Source organism: Pimephales promelas, chromosome 19, assembly GCF_988280905.1.
Source record: "Pimephales promelas chromosome 19, fPimPro1.hap1.1, whole genome shotgun sequence".
NCBI lineage: Eukaryota > Metazoa > Chordata > Actinopteri > Cypriniformes > Leuciscidae > Pimephales > Pimephales promelas.
This window is the reverse complement of record NC_142787.1, coordinates 21,428,854-21,447,316: the sequence shown is the minus strand read 5'-3', so window position 1 is coordinate 21,447,316 and position 18,463 is coordinate 21,428,854. Positions and strand designations below refer to the sequence as shown.

Below are 18,463 nucleotides of genomic sequence, written 5' to 3'. Positions count from 1 at the left end.
TAGTAATTTGTTGCTATGGTTTCTGATAGTGCACCTGTTCCCTGTTTCTTTGATTCACAGCTTCAATGTATTTAAGTTCCACATTAACATCTATGTTTGATGTGTAGTGTTTTTTCTGAAGTTCGCCAAGTGTTTACGTTTCCTTGTATATTTCATTCTACGTCATGCATCTTCCTCAGTGGACTACACATGCTAACCTGTTACCTGGAAATGAATATATTCAATGTTGTTTACTGTACATACTTCTCCAAGGGACTTTAAAGAAAGAAACGTTAGTCAAAAATGCTAATACTATGGAAACATCCAAAATACAGTGATATGAAAAGACCTTTTCATTTAAATTAGAGACATTTCAGGAAGGCCAGAAGGGATAGAAAAATGTTATAACAACTTCCCATGATTTTGTGAAGACTATAGTTCATGTGAGGGGGGGGGGAAACTGTTTAAAAAAAATGCTTTGCTCACTTTTTTCTGCCTGGTGCTGTAGGCTGTTGTAACTGTTGCTCAGGTTTTTCTCCTGCGAGTCAATGTGGAGCGTATCTTCAGTGTCTGACCCCAGGTGATATTTCTCCAGCTTTTTTGACAAAATATTGCACTGCTCACTCCGTGTCCGGCATTTCTGCTCTAAGTCATGAACCTTGACCTTTAAGGGACAGAGTAAGGAATACACAGGAAAGAATTACTCAAAATATGAAATCAAATTGCTTATATCATACATACTGTAGGAATAAATAGACAGGAGAAATACGCTGAACTGTAGCAGTAGTTCTCAAATGGTTTGGCTTCAGGAACCAGCAATATTACACAAAATTACACCCAACCATATGCAAAATTATTAACAGGAAAACAGACAATTTTGTAAACACATACACAGCAGAGGTGTGATTTACCAGCCTAGCACATAGAACAAACACCGGGCCAAATACTGTATCATTAGCAAAATCCCTGCTATTAGACATATTACCCAGCACTGAATACATTTGGGATAAAATGCTGTAAAGTTTGATTGAATGCACAACCAGAGACAATAAGAACATGATATGGGAATTGTTTTTTTTTTTTTTTTTTTTAGAAGTTAATAAGCCCATTTAATCTGATATTCTTAAGGGATCATTGAAACAAACACACTTTAGTGGTTAAAAGCGTGAGAAGCAGGGCAGTGGAATGAACAAAAATAAAATCAGTCACTTTATTTTTCAAATGTACACTGAATTTAGAACACTGTGTGATCCATAATACGCTGCAAAAGGCACGAAACACGAGCACAACGGTCAAATGCATTCGTCTAGTCCATGTTTACATGGAAAGATATGGAAATGCAAAAAATGCATTCTGTGTGATTAAAGTTAAGTTAGTAAAGTTAGTTCAGGTACATTGGAAGTCTTATGCGTTTCTCAGAGTCAGCTTTTATTTAAATATATATATATATATATATATATATATATATTTATTTATTTTAAAGGAGAGCAAGGAGCAGCAAACATTTTAAGTGCAAAAAGAAAGAAACTATGTACAAATAGACTTTCTAATTTAAATAAGTACTCATTATAAAAGATAAAATCCCACCTGATCTGCCCACCCTGATCCTGAATGCAGAATTCAAAAGACAACTGAAAACTCATCTGTTCCGTGAGCACTTAACATAAAAAAAAATTCACTTTCACTTTATTTGGATGGTCCCTTTCACACATTGAGTATAAGTAAAGTTGCACCTACATCTCTACTAACTCTCACTAGAGGTACCGCTTACCCTCCTTAATGTCCTGTGCCACTAACCTAAAAGTGGCTGAAGAGAAGCTGTTAAACAGACAGGCCTTGTGAGTGCTGATGCTCGCAGGCCTGCGGTGTCTCAGATTGTAGCCTGTGTCCACCCACTTAAACAGAGCATAAGCTGGGTGGTGGTGTTTGTCCCTAAGGATGCTCTGTGCTTTCCTCCTGCAGCGCTGGGTGTATATAGCATCCACGGAGGGGAGGTTAGAGCCGATAACCCTTTCTGCAGTTTTATGACCCGTTGCAGCGATTATGAACAGATATAGACTTAGCTGCATTTGCATTTAGCATTGCTTTTTTCTTGTGAACCACTTCTGGATCACTAACCACTGAGCTACAGAAATATCTATAGTTTATTAATATGACACACACAACAAATATAAAGACAACTTATCTGCTTGTAAATAGATACCTAAGATAAATTAATTTAATTCATACCAGGAAAGCAAATTAATAATGGCTTAACACAGCAACTGCATCAAAGCATGCAATGAGAGCACTTTTTAATGCCAAAGGCACACACACACACACACACAGGTTAAGAGTATTATCTAACGGATTATAATACCATACTTAAACTTTTCCACTGTCTGGCCTAATGTTCTCATTGCTTAACTGTTCTATTTTGTGCCAATCCGGCCCAGCCTGTACAGATATGGTTTCATTTTTCCCTGTAAGGTGTAATAGAAATGCGTCAGTCAGTCATTGTCTTATAATGTAAGAGGTTACAGGTTATATGAGATGTAAATAGCAATATTGAGGATGATCAGATATTTCTTTTAACATTATCATTAATTATTTGCATTATTTTCACTCAAATAGTGCACTAAGCCAGGCAACAGACAAGTGACCAATCCTGACTGGCGACGTCACAGCCAAAAAAGAGTTTGTAATCGCGCTGTGGCGAACCAAGCTCAAGTGGAAATATAACTGGAACTGTTCCTGACCATTCTGCCATAATTTCACCAGGTCCTGTTTTACACCAACAACAAATGACCTGATGAAACAGCTCGTCACAGCCACAGGAAAAGTTGATTTTGTTTGTTAAACTCTTAACTCTTCAACAGAAAACAATTCATGGCCACACAGATGAGTGCAGCAGCGGAGATACTCAACTGGTACACAATAATGCAATGGTTTTAACTATGAGAGTCACTCTCACAGGTCACCCAAAAATGGAAATTCGGGCATTCGGGCACCAACCCCTAATATTGTTATTACAGGAAGGTAATCATAACATTTCAGTCAGATATTTACTCAAAGCTATGACTACGGTCTCAGAAACCTGTGAATGTAGAGCATTCAATGTGTTTATAGTGCTTTTGTGTGCTATTTGCAGCAAATAGTAGGAGTAAATTCTAAATACATGGGTTTGGAAAAAGTAAATTGTGACCCCCCAAAAAAATCTAAGATTATAAGACAGTAGCCAATGTAAAACTATGTGGGGAAAAAAGTATTTAATAGGCTACTCAATCAAAAGAATAAACACAACTACAAGCCAAGAATTCTTTTTGAGTGTAGGCCAAATATGCAATATACGTTTCTGTCAGTATAAATCAAGTATACTTAAGTGCAATTTTAAGTATATTTCTGAGAAGTATATAAAAAGTAAATGAAATATTACCTTTCTTATTTCCAGTTTGAAAGTAGTATACTAACAGCACACTTGAATAAACGTATATTTCATGAGGGGTGCCGTGGTCCATGTTGTTTGTATGTCTTTAATGAGAAAAAAACTGATATGGAAGGTTGCAAAAAAAATCTACATGAGTGAGAGTGTGTGTACCTGCATTTTGTCCATATGGCTCTGTTTAAACACAAAGGGAAAACAAATAAATATAAATCAGAATGACAGGGGAGATGAAAAATAACACAAAACTAAATAATATAACATAATATTCAACGTTGGAAAAAAAGATGAACTAAATGTCTAAGGACAAAATTGCAGGGTATAAAACAATATTAAATATGGGAAGAGGCAAAAATTATGAAGGTCATAAAAATTAGGAACCACTGAACGGTAGGGAACATACAGTACATAAGCTCTCCTCAGATTAAGCAGACAGTACGTGACAAGTAGATGCTTCTCAGACCGGCCCGACTGTCAGACATGGTGGTCTTTATCAAACACAAGAGGGATCCAGACAGGCCTAACCTGTCCCTTCAAAACTTATCAGATAATTGGGGTAGACGGATCTTTTTTGCACGCAAGGCAGACTCTGCTGACCATGCTATAAGGATGCCAAAGGACAGAATGAAAAGAAGTAGATTAAATTTTACCTCTAGCAGATGCACCACTTCTTCACGCTCTTTTTCAGTTTCAGCTTGAACCTGAAAATAAGAGATAGCGCATTTAGTTTAGCAGTACAAACGCAATTCCATTCACTCAAAGCCCGACAAACTCAAACCTCAGAAAGTAACTGCAACGTCAGTAGGACATTATAATCTCACAGTGATTCTGAAAGATTTGCCAAGATTTATTTGGCAAAGCTACTTCATCTAATTTCAGACATATTTATTGATCCCAGAGGGGAAATTCAGTATCTGAAGGGCAAAAATGGGAGTCAGAGTTTACAGCAGTTACTCATCATAAGTAAAGTGAGTAAAATTACAGTGAAAACGGAGTGTTTGTAGGCAAGCTGGAAATTGAGAGATACTGTACATAGACAAGCTATGATTGCCATGATGAGACTTGTATCAGTAAGTCATTTGTGCATATATGTCTGTGTTGCGTATGTTCGAGAGGTGAAAGCTCTGTTGAACCGCTCCCCAGGGATCTGCACTGATCCGGTGTCTGCTGTCGGCTCTAATTGCTTTGTTTGCCTGTCGCTGCTCCTTCCTGAAAGGCCGCAGACACAAAGGAAAGCAGCCATGATCCTATCACTGATTTTATCCAGCCCAGCCAGAATATTTACTGCTTCCACATTAGACCATTTTCTTATCCTTACGTCAACTTCTGCAGAAAGACTGGAAAGGAAGTACGGCATGTCATAATCCTTATATATAATAAATAACAGATGAATATGATGTTGACATGAGGAATTGAACTGGTTCGACATAGTGATCTGTGCTGTGAAAAGCTTATATTTAAAATGTTTTAGGAATTAAATGTCTGACTATTCTGGTTAGCTATAACTAATTTTATAGCTAGAAGTTTCAGGAATTTGTATATAAATTGTTTATATAAACTGTGATTTTGTCATTTATGGAGAAATCTGAAAAGGAATATATATATATATATATATATATATATATATATATTTATATATTATGTTATGTTCACTTGGTTGGGGTAGAAATTGCTGTAATTGGTGAAAAACAATTGTATTGAACAAAATGTATTATATTTTCAATAAAACAAAGAGTGCAACTGATTCCAACATTGACATTAATAAAAAAATAATTCACAGGAATACATTATATTTAAAAATATATTCAAATAGAAAAGAGTAATTTTAAATTATAACAGTATTTAAAAATGTTACTGTATTTGTTTTATCAAATAAATGCAGTCTTTCTCAATATAAGAGACTTTTTTGAAAAACAAATTTTACAGACCCCAAACTTTTTAACAATCGTATACATAACTAAATTGTAAATACTTTATTATTTAAAAAAAAAAAAATAAATAAAAAAAATCACACTTTAATATTAAACGTTTATATCTAGAATGAGTATAAAACAATCACAATCAATAAAAGGAATTTGAAAAGTTAAATAAATAAAAATCACCCCATGGAACATAGTTTAAGAAACACCCAAACTGTGAGTGTGTGTGTGCGTGTGTGTGTGTGCACAGACCGGTTTGAGGATCACTGAGGTTTTTACCTTCTGCAGAAGGCTGATCTCCTGCTGTCTGGAGTTGAGGAACACCAGGGCCTGCTCATGCTCTGCCTCCAGTTGCTGCCGCCGATCCGCAGCCTCTCGCATATGCTGAGAAATAAATAGAAAAGCAGAAAGAGAAAAAAGGGGATTGTGTTAGAATTAGGACGTGTTTGTAGAAACCCCTGCTTTCTTAAACATACATTGTAGAACAGAACAATTAATCACTGTTCTGACCTGCTGTTTTCAGGCTCTGGACAAAGATCTGAGAAATAACATCATGAATAACCACACAGGCACTTTAACAGACACATTAAGCGTAATAGTGACAGTGAGTGATGACACCAACAGCCATTGACGGGAAGCGCTTGGTAAATACAACATGTTCTGTGAAAATACAAAAAACCGAGAATAAAACTGATTAATAAAAACACAACACACAATGACTACTATAATAGGCCGCTTCGGCTCAAGTTTTTTTCTCCTTTATTCAAGATGAAGTTAAACCGGACAGGAATTGGAACAAACATATCAGATGTGTTGTGAGGCTTAAAAACTTCTTTTTTAAAAAGCGAATAAGGTCTAAGATCCATCTTTTCTCCCCATTTCTCTCCCTGTCCGCACCTCCATTCTCTTCAAGAGAATTAAAGCCTCTTTTCTTTAGTGACTTTGGTGGAAGTGTTTTCAGCACGAAGCATTCACAAACCTTGCGCACTCACATGTCTATTCAACTCGATGCTTTGCATAATCATTAAATCATGACCAGCTGAAGAGCTTCAGGGGACAGGAAACTACTCTGCGTATTAAGAAAGATTCTAATGAACATTTAATAAACTAGAAAGCATAAAAATATGAATTGCATGAGTCAAATCAACATGTGTTAAAAGGATTGTTTACCCAAAAATGAAAATTCTGTCATCACTGGCACGTCACACACGTCATTCCAAACCTGTATGACTTTATTTCTTCTGCAAAAAAAACAACACAAAAAAAAAACACAAAACCAAGATATTTTGAAGAATGACTGACCAAAAATAAAATAAAAATAAAAAACACGAGGGTCAGTAAACGGTGACAGAATTATCCTTTTTGGGGGAGACTATCCTGTTAAGAGCTTAAGATTTAAAATAGATGGTTTGCCCATTGGACAGTTCAAATGAAACATTTCAGACGGAAATTCAAGAAGCTATTTTTTTTTTTTTCCTTAAAAGAAAATCTTTTATTACAGCCCTGCCGCTTTGCCTGGAATGATTATGCATTTCTGAGGAGCAAGAGAGAAATCTTCAGACATCATCACAAGGAATTCTGACATTTTACAGAAAACAGTTTTCTACTCAACTCATTGCTATACTAGTTCTACTTTTTCTCATCTCACCTCATTTATCACACAGTCAATAAAAAGTTAAGAGAGATAAATACATATTTATCCCTTTAAAGAAGAGCAGTCGATTTCTTGTAATATGAGCTTTTTTCCTTTCAAGATACATGACATAAGCAGTCGATAAGCCGAAAAGAGCAGGAACACTTTTCATTGAACAATAAGTCAGCAACATGATGCCGGCAGAAACAAGTCTGATAAATGAAACAACATGATCCCAGCTGATATCAGTTTTTCCTTTAAAAGCAAGATCCTAACATGAAAGATGATTGTAAACATTACCGATTGATTTACTAGTATAGGCTACAGTATATGATAAAAGCTGTCATGGGGGGGAAAGTATTTTAATTATATGATAAGCATTCAGTTTACAGTATTTTGGTCAGTGCAAGCCAAGGCAATCTCTAAACTCTTCTAAATGAGTAGTATTCTTAACATTAAAGATATTTAATAACATTTGCAAGATTAATTGGATCCTGGTTGGACTTGAATCGATCCTTAGTCAATATGCAAGAATGATCTTACCTTTAGGACTTGCTCAAGGTTCTCCAGCTTGTCTTGGAGCTGAGCCTTCTCCTGCCTGGCCAAGTCTCTCTCTTGACTCACACAGCCAAAGGCCTTTCTGAGCTGATCATAGTCTGACTTTACCTACGGAGTGAAAGAGTTGGGGAGAGATGAGGATACATCTGTTTAAAGCCCCAAAAGTCCAGCTAAACTTACAATAATGTCTCTTAAACAATGAAAAACTGAGTTAACAGAGGAAGCTTGGCCAGACTTCAGCTGTTGGACATTTAATAATGGCCACAACAAATGGAAGCAAAACAGCTGACTCTGCATCAATGCTTGGATGCATTTTACAATAGACCATGAGAGCACAGAATTAATCTTTTTGATAGATTATTTTAGTAGCTTTTGTCACTCCCATAAAAGGCACCCTGATTCTTTGAGGCTTGAAACATAAAGCTACGGCATTGTGGGCTAAACAATACAAAAAAATCAGGTGATTTGTATCTAAGGCAACAGTTCTAAAAATAAAGATTCAGTGTTCAGAAATGCGTTTGACTTTTACATTGACTCACGATGCTGGCAGAGCTCAGAGAAACAACCAATCACCCGATGAGTGCAGAAGAGGGTCAACTCAGGACACAGTCAAACAAGAACCCCATCCACCAATCAAAATTCACCACTCAATATATCACGCACTTGTGGCTGGCAACGCCCGTACTCTGTCTCATTTATTAGGACACATTTCATCCTGCTTAGAGGCTCAGAGAAATGGGCAGGTTGATTCACATCTCGTATCGATCTAAGATCGGTATATGAGATTGCGCCTGGTGCCGAAGCGTGTGACAGACCGACCCGTCCCACTTGGGGTTATTTACCTACTCTCTTCTGCCTTGTTAGCACCGCTGAATGCTGGAAAATGAGTCTTTGATCATTGAGGGAATGGGAATGGGAGCGGACAACACAACCTGATTAAACAGAAGACATTTTATCTCAGACGCTTGTCTGGGGTTGTGACAGATGGCCCCTTTTTGCTGTTAGAGGAGAGGAACAGTCTGTGGATTATTCGGAGAGAGACTGCCAAACCATGGCCCGTCAGCTTGGCAAAAAGCACGGGTGAAATTGACACTATTAACACAATGAGTGCCATGGACTGCCACTCTCCGCGGTCCTGTGTTAGTACGATATCCACTCCTCTGCAGATTCACTACTCACGTTGATACCCCTGTTCGGGTGTCACAGTCTTTCACTTTCTGATGATCTCCAATTTGCATGTCGACACGTTTGTCACATCATGGAGGCCGATTTCAAACCATAATAAATGCATACAGGCAAAACCCCATTGAGTTTCATTGAGATAAATCTGGTCAAAACAAACAAGGCGGATATATTGACCAGACAGGGACACGATAAGATCAATACTGCCGATGAGATGCAGAGAAGAGCCCTTCAGGCACATGTTCTCAGAAGAGCCATGTAATGAGCAGCCATTGATCTGATGAGCTAGGCTGGTGAGTGATGACCATCTCTTACCTTCTCGTACTGTGCAGCCTTCAGGATGTGACTAAGCAGCTCACGATTGAGCCGTTTTCTCTCCAACAAAGCATCCTGAAGCTCATTCTTCTGTCAAGATAAAAAAGAAAAAAAGGAGTCAGCTCATTCTATGTAATATACTGTATGACCAAAATTTTATTTCACAATATGATTAATTTTATTTCACAATAGCGATATATCATGATATTGTTATTTTTGTTAAAGCTACACTGTGTGATTTTTACCCCCATCTAGCGGTGAAAAGGTATATGACCATACAGTGAATATTAGTTTCTGTTCCTCTCAATTCCGATTTCGTTTTAACTCCTACGGTGGCCAATATAGTCCAAGATTAACATGGCTTCCAGTTCGACCTCGTCCATGAGTGTTAACTCAAACGTAAATGCGAAAGGCGAAGCTTGAATTAACGGGTATATGTCCCTCTTTGGCTAATGTACTTTCAAGATGGCGACCGACATTAGAACCCCTTACCCGTATGTATTTTGAATGGCATATTATACACTCACGATAATACTTTATTATTTGAACGAAATAAATATACATTAATGAGCACATATATTTTTGAAAGAACTAATTAATAATTCATTACATTTATATAGCGCTTTTCTCGGCACTCAAAGCGCTTTACATAGAGGGGGGAATCTCCTCAACCACCACCAGTGTGCAGCATCCACCTGGATGATGCGACGGCTGCCATAGTGCGCCAGAACGCTCACCACACACCAGCTTACTGGTGGAGAAGAGACTGGGCAAATTTGGCCAGGATGCCGGGGTTACACCCCTACTCTTTCGAAAGACATCCTGGGATTTTTAATGACCACAGAGAGTCAGGACCTCGGTTTAACGTCTCCTCCGAAGGACGGGACTAAGAACTAAGTGTTTTTAGCTAAGAATAAACTAAAAGAGTTACACAGTGTAGCTAAAATAAGTACAAAGAAGAACAAGTACAATATATCAAAGAAAGATCCAAAGTAAACAAAGTTTTTCAGGCACAGTAGGTTTCTCTAACATGTAGGGCCCTATCATACACCTGGCGCAATGCGGTGCTAGGCGCGACGCAAGTGTTTTTTGCTAGTTTCAGCCTGAAGCAGTTATAATTTTTACGTCCTGTGTCACGTTGTTTAATAGAAAATGCATTTGCGCTCATCTGTTCGCCCATCGGTGTTCTTTGTTGGCTCGTTGCTATTTTGAGGCAACTGAAATAGACTGCGCCATTGACCAACAAAAACCTGGTCTAAAGCCAATGGAGCAATTTCTTTTTTGTTATTTAATTATGCACATTAGTAATATGTGCCTATAGGCAGGTGCAAAACGCACAAACTGTACACCCTGCTTATTACACACACACACGGACGCGCAACACAAACATGCCAAATATTAATAATAAAACGATTACAATGTAAAAGATTATTATTGTGATACGGTGGAATCCGGCTTGTCCCGTAAATGGTCTGGTTGCACGCTTTAACCTTGCACACCATTTCCTCTTTGGAGAAGTGTTCAGTCTTTCTGCTTGAAAATTCCACCATGTAAATAGTAAAGCCACCATGGCACGACCGCAACTGGCTTTTAAAGGGAATGGAAGATGAGACTCTGATTGGTTTATTGCACGTTACGGCCAAAACACACCCATTACTCGTTAAGAGAATAGGGTCAACCCTTTTAGACCATGCACCTGGTGCGCTGACCATTTTTTCTGTCATTAAACTAGCTAAGTGCACTTGCAACGTACACTTTAGGCCATGCGCTTAGATTGTTAAAACAGAGCCCGTAGAAAGAAATACCTCAGATGTCAATCAAATTTAAAAATAAAAAGCTGCATAGTTTTCAATGTTTGAATTAAATATAAGTTGATTCTGATTAAAGATATTGATGAATTAAAAAGTTATTCAATGAAGAGCACTGAGTGATTTTCCTTTTGTCTTTTGTTGTTTGATTAGCATTAATGACAGTGTATAGGCTGCTGTCACTTTAAGACATACCTGTAATGGACTGCTCCAAAATACTGACATATCTGGTTTTCACCAAACTGTTTACATTCACTTAGGATATAACTGACTGTGTCTGTCTGTCTGTCTGTCTGTCTGTCTATCTATAAACTGACAGTACAAATGAGAAGTGAAACTGCAGAGAAATATCAATTTTGGCCTGAGACATCTGGCCATTTCATCCAAAAGAAAAGCTAGATCAATATAGAAATCCTTTCAGACAACAGGATGTACAGTATGCGACTGCTTAGAGAACACACAAACACTGGGTGATGCTCTCAGTGATAAAACACAAATCTCTTATGCCTGTAGGGACTGAAGATGGGTGCTCATGTTGCCACCCATAACAGGCGTGTATGAAAAATTAATCAATACTTCATAGAGAATGGCACCATGCACCAATTGCCACAGAGCAGCATGCAATTTGTTGGTAGATTACTTTTTTAATTGAATTAAAGCAATTTATGCAGATTTTGAAGAATATCATTTCTTTTGCCGCAAGCATAACAAAACTGCAAAAATATGAAGTGATCTCAAACAGGTTTCCCAAACACTCCCACTCTCTGCGAATGGTCGGATAGTTAAACTGATAGCCATACCCTAAACTCAAAACATTGAGCCAAAATTTATATGTGGGCTGGTTCAAACAAAACTATATATTTTGAAATATACAGAGTACCTATTTACTCTTCATGAGGGAATCAACCTACAAATAGCTTACTTATAGATGTCTCTTTGTATTAAGCCAGGACAGCATTTGAAAATGTAAAACACACTACACACATTGGCTTTAAACAATGTTTAGAAAAGGTAGAAAAAGGCACCAAACAATGAGAAAGAAAAGAGAAAGGCAAATCATCTCACATCTAAACAAGCTTGGAAAGTAATTTTAAATACTCTAATTTGACAGTTTAAATTTAGCCATCCATCTCTTGAAGTTTTCAAAGTGCCACACCCTGACTGAACTCTGCGAGCGTCTCTGACTCAGCATCCTGTCCCTTCTTAGCTGGCTCACATCTCACAGTATATCAGGTGGCAGGTTTGCTCAACAGCAACTAGAGGAGCATTTGAACTTTCTTGTCAGAAGCCCTGTCTGTCACCCAGGACATGACAGCAACTGCACACAAGGGCAAGCGCACACTGCAGACCTCCCATGAGATCACGTGTAGCATATCCGCATCTACATTTGGGAACATTTCAGCCATCATGTTCTATTACCTCAAAATGAAAGGACAGTCCTTAACCTCTGCTCAAGGGACCTTTAAGAGACCACTGAACTGGCTGCACATTGAAACCTAGAGTTAAAAATGTGCAGTTATGTTCTCTGTGCAGTCACAGCTGATTAAACACATCTTTAATGTAGCAAAGATTAAACTACCATGGGATTATCAACAGAAACTCTTACAGGGATGTAAGTTAAAGCAGCAGTACATTTCATGCTTTCGATTTCCATATGGATGGATCAAGCAGCAGAACGACAAAAAAAAAAGAGGCGGTCTTGAGAAGAGAGAGAGCGCAAGCGTGCCACAAGAATGGACTAATTCAAGCAGACACGGCTGCCCGATCCCCTACCCTCCGGTTTGGCCCCTGGTTTTGCAGCTGCTCAGAAAAGCTTTGCTCATCCTTCCAAAACATTCACTGAGATGAGGCTCTTTACATGGCCAACCACTGCAGCATTGTAGATGTATATAGGGTGTGTGGGTGTTGTTATACAACCACAGACATACAGTATTAACAGGAGAAACAGAGCCTCTGGGAGGCAGGAAATCTGTGGGTCATGTCGAACTGAGATTATTTATTTGTCATGATAGGTTCGTTTAATTTGTTTATCAAAGATCTAACAGTGCTCACATCAACTGATCAAGCACTGATCAACATGCCCTGAGTGCTTTAGACAAAGTCATGAGAAAATAAAATATAATTTTTTTTGTAGAAAGTGGCAAAAAAAATTTTTTTGTTTAGTATAGCATGTCAACTTCCCAAATATCCATTGCTATACCAGGGTACGGGCACTGGCTCACTATTCATTGACTCAAATCTTACTAAAAGGAGTTTGTTCTGTGCACATTTCATTTAGCCAATACACATTCAATTCTTTAACATACAGCTTATAGTGGCAGATCTGCCAATCTTGGGTGACATCTCCAGTCTGTACCTGTAACAAACAGAAATCTTAGCCTCTGATCCTGCTGAGGCTTCTCTCCCGCTGAGAGCAGGTGGTTTCCATGACACCTACAGGAGGTCGGGAGGGAGACCGCATCAGCCCTTAGTCTGTCAGAATGCTGTCACTGCACTGATGTATATACCACAGTAAACAAATAAGTCAGTTTAGATACTTGGCATTCAATGATGGAAAAAATGCTCATTAGACAGATTTGATCCTATTAGACAGCTGTTTGTTATTCAGAGCGACTTATCTCCGTGACCTCTTGACATGTCATCTCTACAAGTCGCAAAACACGTTTCTCATGGAGCATGCTATTAACACCGCCAGCTCATAAAAATGATTAGAATGAATCAACTGTTGGACTAGCGCCGTGGTGCTACAGTACTTTGATAGCAGCACAAGAATTTTGAGCAGCATTATAAAATTAACATAGTTGACACTGAAGGATAAAGATTTTTTTTTTTTCAGGGGATTTTAAAAGCACATTTGAGCGTTTGCCACCAAGCAGTATGTGGTTTAACATCAAACATGCTATTCCTCCTAAGCTTTTCCGTTAAACACCCAATGGATTTCCACTAAGGAGGTGGTGTGTGGTAGCTTCATTCATACAGACAGTGGGGAGATGCTGGTTAACTTATGTGAAACCAAATATTTTAAATCACTGGCTTTCCTCAAGTAGTCCATGGCTTTAGCAGCTCAACCCGAAGTTTTGAAAGGTTTCTCTGTCAAAATCCTTTATGAGGGAATATAAATCATTTGGTGACACTTTATTTCAATAATCCACTTTAGACATTCTACTAACTATAACTAACTTTTCAACTACATGTCAACTAACTGTCATTAGAGTATTAGTAGATTGTCAGCTTAATATCTGCTAACACTTTCTTTTGTTGGTCCCCCAACAGACATTCAACTGACTATAAGTAACTTGGCGACTACAAGTAAACTTATTCTCCTAACCCATAACCGAACACCTAACCATAACCTAACAGTCTACTGACAGTCTACTACAATATAATAATACTAGACATGTAGTTGAAAAGTTACTTATAATTAATAGAACGTCTAAAGTGACTATCGAAATAAAGTGTAACCAATCATTTATTTTTTTAAATAATTATGCAAACCTTGCAGGACACAGACAAATCTTTTCAAATGATTAATGATTAAGTACTGTATATTAATTCCAAATTTACTGTAACACGGCAGAAGTACTGTGACACATCAGGGTTATGCTTTGAATCTGAATATTGGGGGTGTATTAATCCACCAACAATAATTCATCAATGTCTGTAATAAATAATACAATTGTTTTTAAAAATATAAAAAAAATAACAACAACATCATCAATCTAAATAAAATATTTTTTGAACATTTAGCAGTTTTAACATTTATTAAAAAAGTTTAACGTGATATGATAAGCGATTGTTAGATTTACTGCAATGATTTTTATTATGTTGGTAGCCTGGCTTACGCCAGACCACGTATCATTGAGAATGAAACGTGGTCTGGAAACCACATGTTAATTTTCACGTATTTGAGGCGTGTTTTACGAATGCCCAGAGCCGTATTATTGGGTGCTACGAATGTCGATCAAATGCGCCTGTACGTCTATCAAATGCACCTGTGCTCCCTCCCCGTTCTGTGATTGGTTCCCTATTTCAGGGGAAAATTTGGTTCATGGTATCCAGATGGTTCATGGTAAAATCGCGCTGCAGCAAGGAAGCATGGGGAAACCCAGGCTATTATGTTGGTCATACATAAAACAATAATCTGTGATTCTGAATGACAGTTTACACACAGGCACGGTGACTGACAACCGCACACTCTCCTAGACATCCCAACCTGCAAAAAGTAATTACAGGGAGGTAAGTGGGATGTCTGCTCTCCTCAAACATTGGATTAATCCACGCTGTGCTGTGTCGAGGCACAACTCACGTATTGTTGATAATTCCGCGAATAACTGCTATTGCAGAGTGCAGCTTTAATTGACAATTGGTGGGTTCAGAAAACTTGTCTAAAACAAGTTTGAAAAAGAGAAAAGGGACTAGCAAAGGCACATGTGCTCTTGAGCAACAGGATTGGGTGTACTTTGTTAAAAGCATTAAAAGCTTTAGCAAGGACAGCCATTACAGACAAAAATTTGAGTTCCCTCACAACAACAGTCAGAACAGTCTTAAATGAGTTAAATAAAAAAAAGTCTATAATGAACATAAAGAGTTGTGAGAGAATGACACGTGTATGAGATCCGTGTCTCTATCAGCAGCGGCAGGTCTTAAAGTGACAGTAGCCAATAACTAGTCAATAACTATAACTAGTCTGTCAGCAAAGTTAATCAAAGAACAAAGGTAACAGAGAAAATTACTCGCTGCTCTTGAGTAAATAACTTTGATAAAGAATAGTCTATATTTAATCTATAATGTATAACTTTCTTCAATTTCTCTATATTGTTCTGTGTATGTCATAAATTGAGGATTGTTTAAAGTTCACTTATATTTTAAGTTATATTTTTGAAGCATAATAAATGTTTAAAAAAATTATAGCTTTCAATTACACTGTAATGTTCAATGTGTATAATTAATTGTTTTCATGGAGACATTGAGCTGTATTAGTATCGGTGATACTGACATTCATTCATAAAAAGATGCCATTAAACAAGTATTTAAAATATACATTGACCCAGTCTTTATGTTGTCTCTACATTAATTTGAAGATTAATTAACTGTGAAATTATTACATTATTAAATATATAAACTAAACATAAACCTATAAAAGCTGTGTTTTTAATTGTGATTAATCGCGATTAACCACAGAAAAAAATTGTGATTGATCGAGATTTTTTTTTTAATCGATTGACAGAACTAAAAAGTAAGTACACAAAGTACACAAGAACACAGCTAGAATAATCTTTTAAGTGTACAGATCAGTGTCAGTCGTGGTTTACGGTGATGGAGAGCAACAGGAGAGAACACATAGTTTCAGACATCATCAGCCATTACATTACGCACTGCGTAGCTTGTGCCGGTACTCACCAAAGTCTTACATACTAATGCCTTGTTCTTCACTTCTCTCTCAAGGATCTGACACCTTTTCCTCCGACCGTTGACCTCTAACTCCTAGAAGGATGAAGAACAAGAAAAAGGAGATGTGACCAATAATAACCGATTTAACATAAAGAATTTAAATACATATTTTATGACACAACATAAGAAAGATGAACAGAGTATTGCAGTTCAACAAAAATGAATGCATTGAAGCAGCTTCCAGATACTATAAAGGGTCTTAAAGGGATAGTTCACCCAATTAAAATTCAGTCATAATTTGCTCCCCCTTATGTTGTTCCAAACCTGTATGACTTTCTTTCATCTGTTGAACACAAAAAGAAGATATTTTGAAAAATGTTGGTGACCAGACAGTTGACGGTAGCCATTGACTTCCATAGTAGTTTTATTCATTATAGTCTGTTCCTTACCGACATATCTTCTTTTTAGTTCAACGGATGAAAGAAACTCATACAGGTTTTGAACAACATAAGGCTGAGTGAATGCTGACAGAATTTTGGGTGAACTAACCCTTTAATCAGGGAAGATGCCATATTTACACTGGTACAAATGAAAAGGTTGCACCATATGCACCATACATATATCAAATGATGCACAATTAACGCTTTAAATCATGTCTAATTGTTTACAATAAAAAAGTTTGGAAAACCCATTTGAAAACAATCATATGTGGTGCAAAACTGACTCGCAATTCCAGCTGTGTGTAACTGTAAATTATAACGCTCATTTAAAGATTTCCTGAATGGTCTGAAACATTTAAGACAATATTAGATGAGCTCTCCTGATGCTCAGCAGATTCATGATAAGAGAATCATGGGCTAATCCCAGTAACTTCATTCGAGGACAGTAATACTTTAAGAATACTAGAATACTAGTAAGATAGGGCATGTTCTAGAAAGAAAGGTCTCAAAGGTGTGTGAGAGTGTTCGATGCTTAACTATGGGTGTTTTAAAGCAGTCATGCGTAGCATTAGGTCTCTTGAGACTGGGGCAGAGAAGGAACAGCTGGGAGCTCAAACCTAGTGGTGTGGAAGTAACAACCGTTTCATCTGTGTCAACATGTTACACAGCTGAGCTTTGCTAAACTGAGGGATTTTTCACCCAAAACCAACGTTATAACAAGACAATGCCTCCCATTAAATTAGGTGAACGAGAAAACACTGATCATTTATCTGCGCTATTAACAATGAACGGTAAATCCTCACGCTGCTCGACTGGCAAAATGACAGCATCACCTCTGGTAAGTCGGAGAGAGCAGTTAAAGCGCTATGCATTGTGTGCTCATATGCGTTTTACAGTGGGGGAGGGGACTCTGTAGTTGCTATAGAAACCTACTCATCCAGGTAGCAAGTTAACCGTGAGAACGCGCAGCCTATCTGGCACTCATTCACAATTCGCTGTTAAACGAAACTCACAGGGTACAGCAAACTCCCTTCACTTGGAAAACAGTCCAAGACTGTGCAAATACAAGATGGAGAATGTGTAACAGGAAACCCTGAAAGGAATCACCATGACATGGTACATCTCACCAGGGAGGAAGTGCATCTCTATGGGAAGGAAATCTCAGGTTTCACCTTTCCATCTGCCCTATCATTAAAAGATACCATTAAGCCTCCATTACCCACATCAATGGCTTTATCAATTTATATGTCTGGCGTCTTATATGTTTAAATGGAAATTTTGTAGTCGACTACTAGTCTAAGAAGACTAGTGAAAAAGTGATCTGAAGCGATACAATTGAAATAGCCTACTTAATCTATTAATCAAATAAATCAAATCCAATATTGAATGCTGCTAAAAAAAAATCAAATCAATCATATACAAAGTGCTAGCCTTGCATTATGATCACTGTACTTACGCATTCACTTAATCAACACAAGCAAATAGACATACACACTATACAGTTTAATTCAAAATGTTTCCCCTTTGAACCAGTATCAAATTTCATACCGGTATTGTCTCTCATGACTGGAAGTATAACAAACCTATATGCAAGCTTAATTGTTGACAATGACAATTTGACATATTCTACACAAAACCTTTTTCTTCCAAGTCAAACCTTTACTCTTTAACAGCATCAAATTCTGAGGTAAAATACATTTTAGTTTTCCACTCCAGATATACTTTAAAACACAACATGAACATGATGGTAATATGAATATAGCCTTTGTAAATATATAAAGCAAAACATAAATGTGCAACAAAAACAAAATTGTCGA

General features: G+C 37.4%; 1 protein-coding gene across 3 annotated transcripts in view; it reads right to left on the bottom strand.

The window, feature by feature from the left end:
- rimbp2a (RIMS binding protein 2a) overlaps positions 1–18,463 on the bottom strand; it is a 60,768-nt gene that overhangs the window by 23,843 nt on the left and 18,462 nt on the right. For 2 of the 3 annotated variants that reach the window (XM_089124052.1, XM_039688343.2), the window contains exons 2-7: positions 16,216–16,299; positions 9,008–9,097; positions 7,496–7,618; positions 5,599–5,703; positions 4,051–4,101; positions 466–643 (exon numbers count right to left, since the gene is read on the bottom strand). In XM_089124052.1, coding sequence (XP_088980178.1) covers positions 466–643; positions 4,051–4,101; positions 5,599–5,700 — 331 coding nt within the window. In that variant the 5' untranslated portion in view covers positions 5,701–5,703; positions 7,496–7,618; positions 9,008–9,097; positions 16,216–16,299. Of the gene's footprint in view, positions 1–465; positions 644–3,556; positions 3,578–4,050; positions 4,102–5,598; positions 5,704–7,495; positions 7,619–9,007; positions 9,098–16,215; positions 16,300–18,463 lie in introns of all 3 variants that reach the window. The other variant, XM_039688341.2, reaches the window with a different exon arrangement.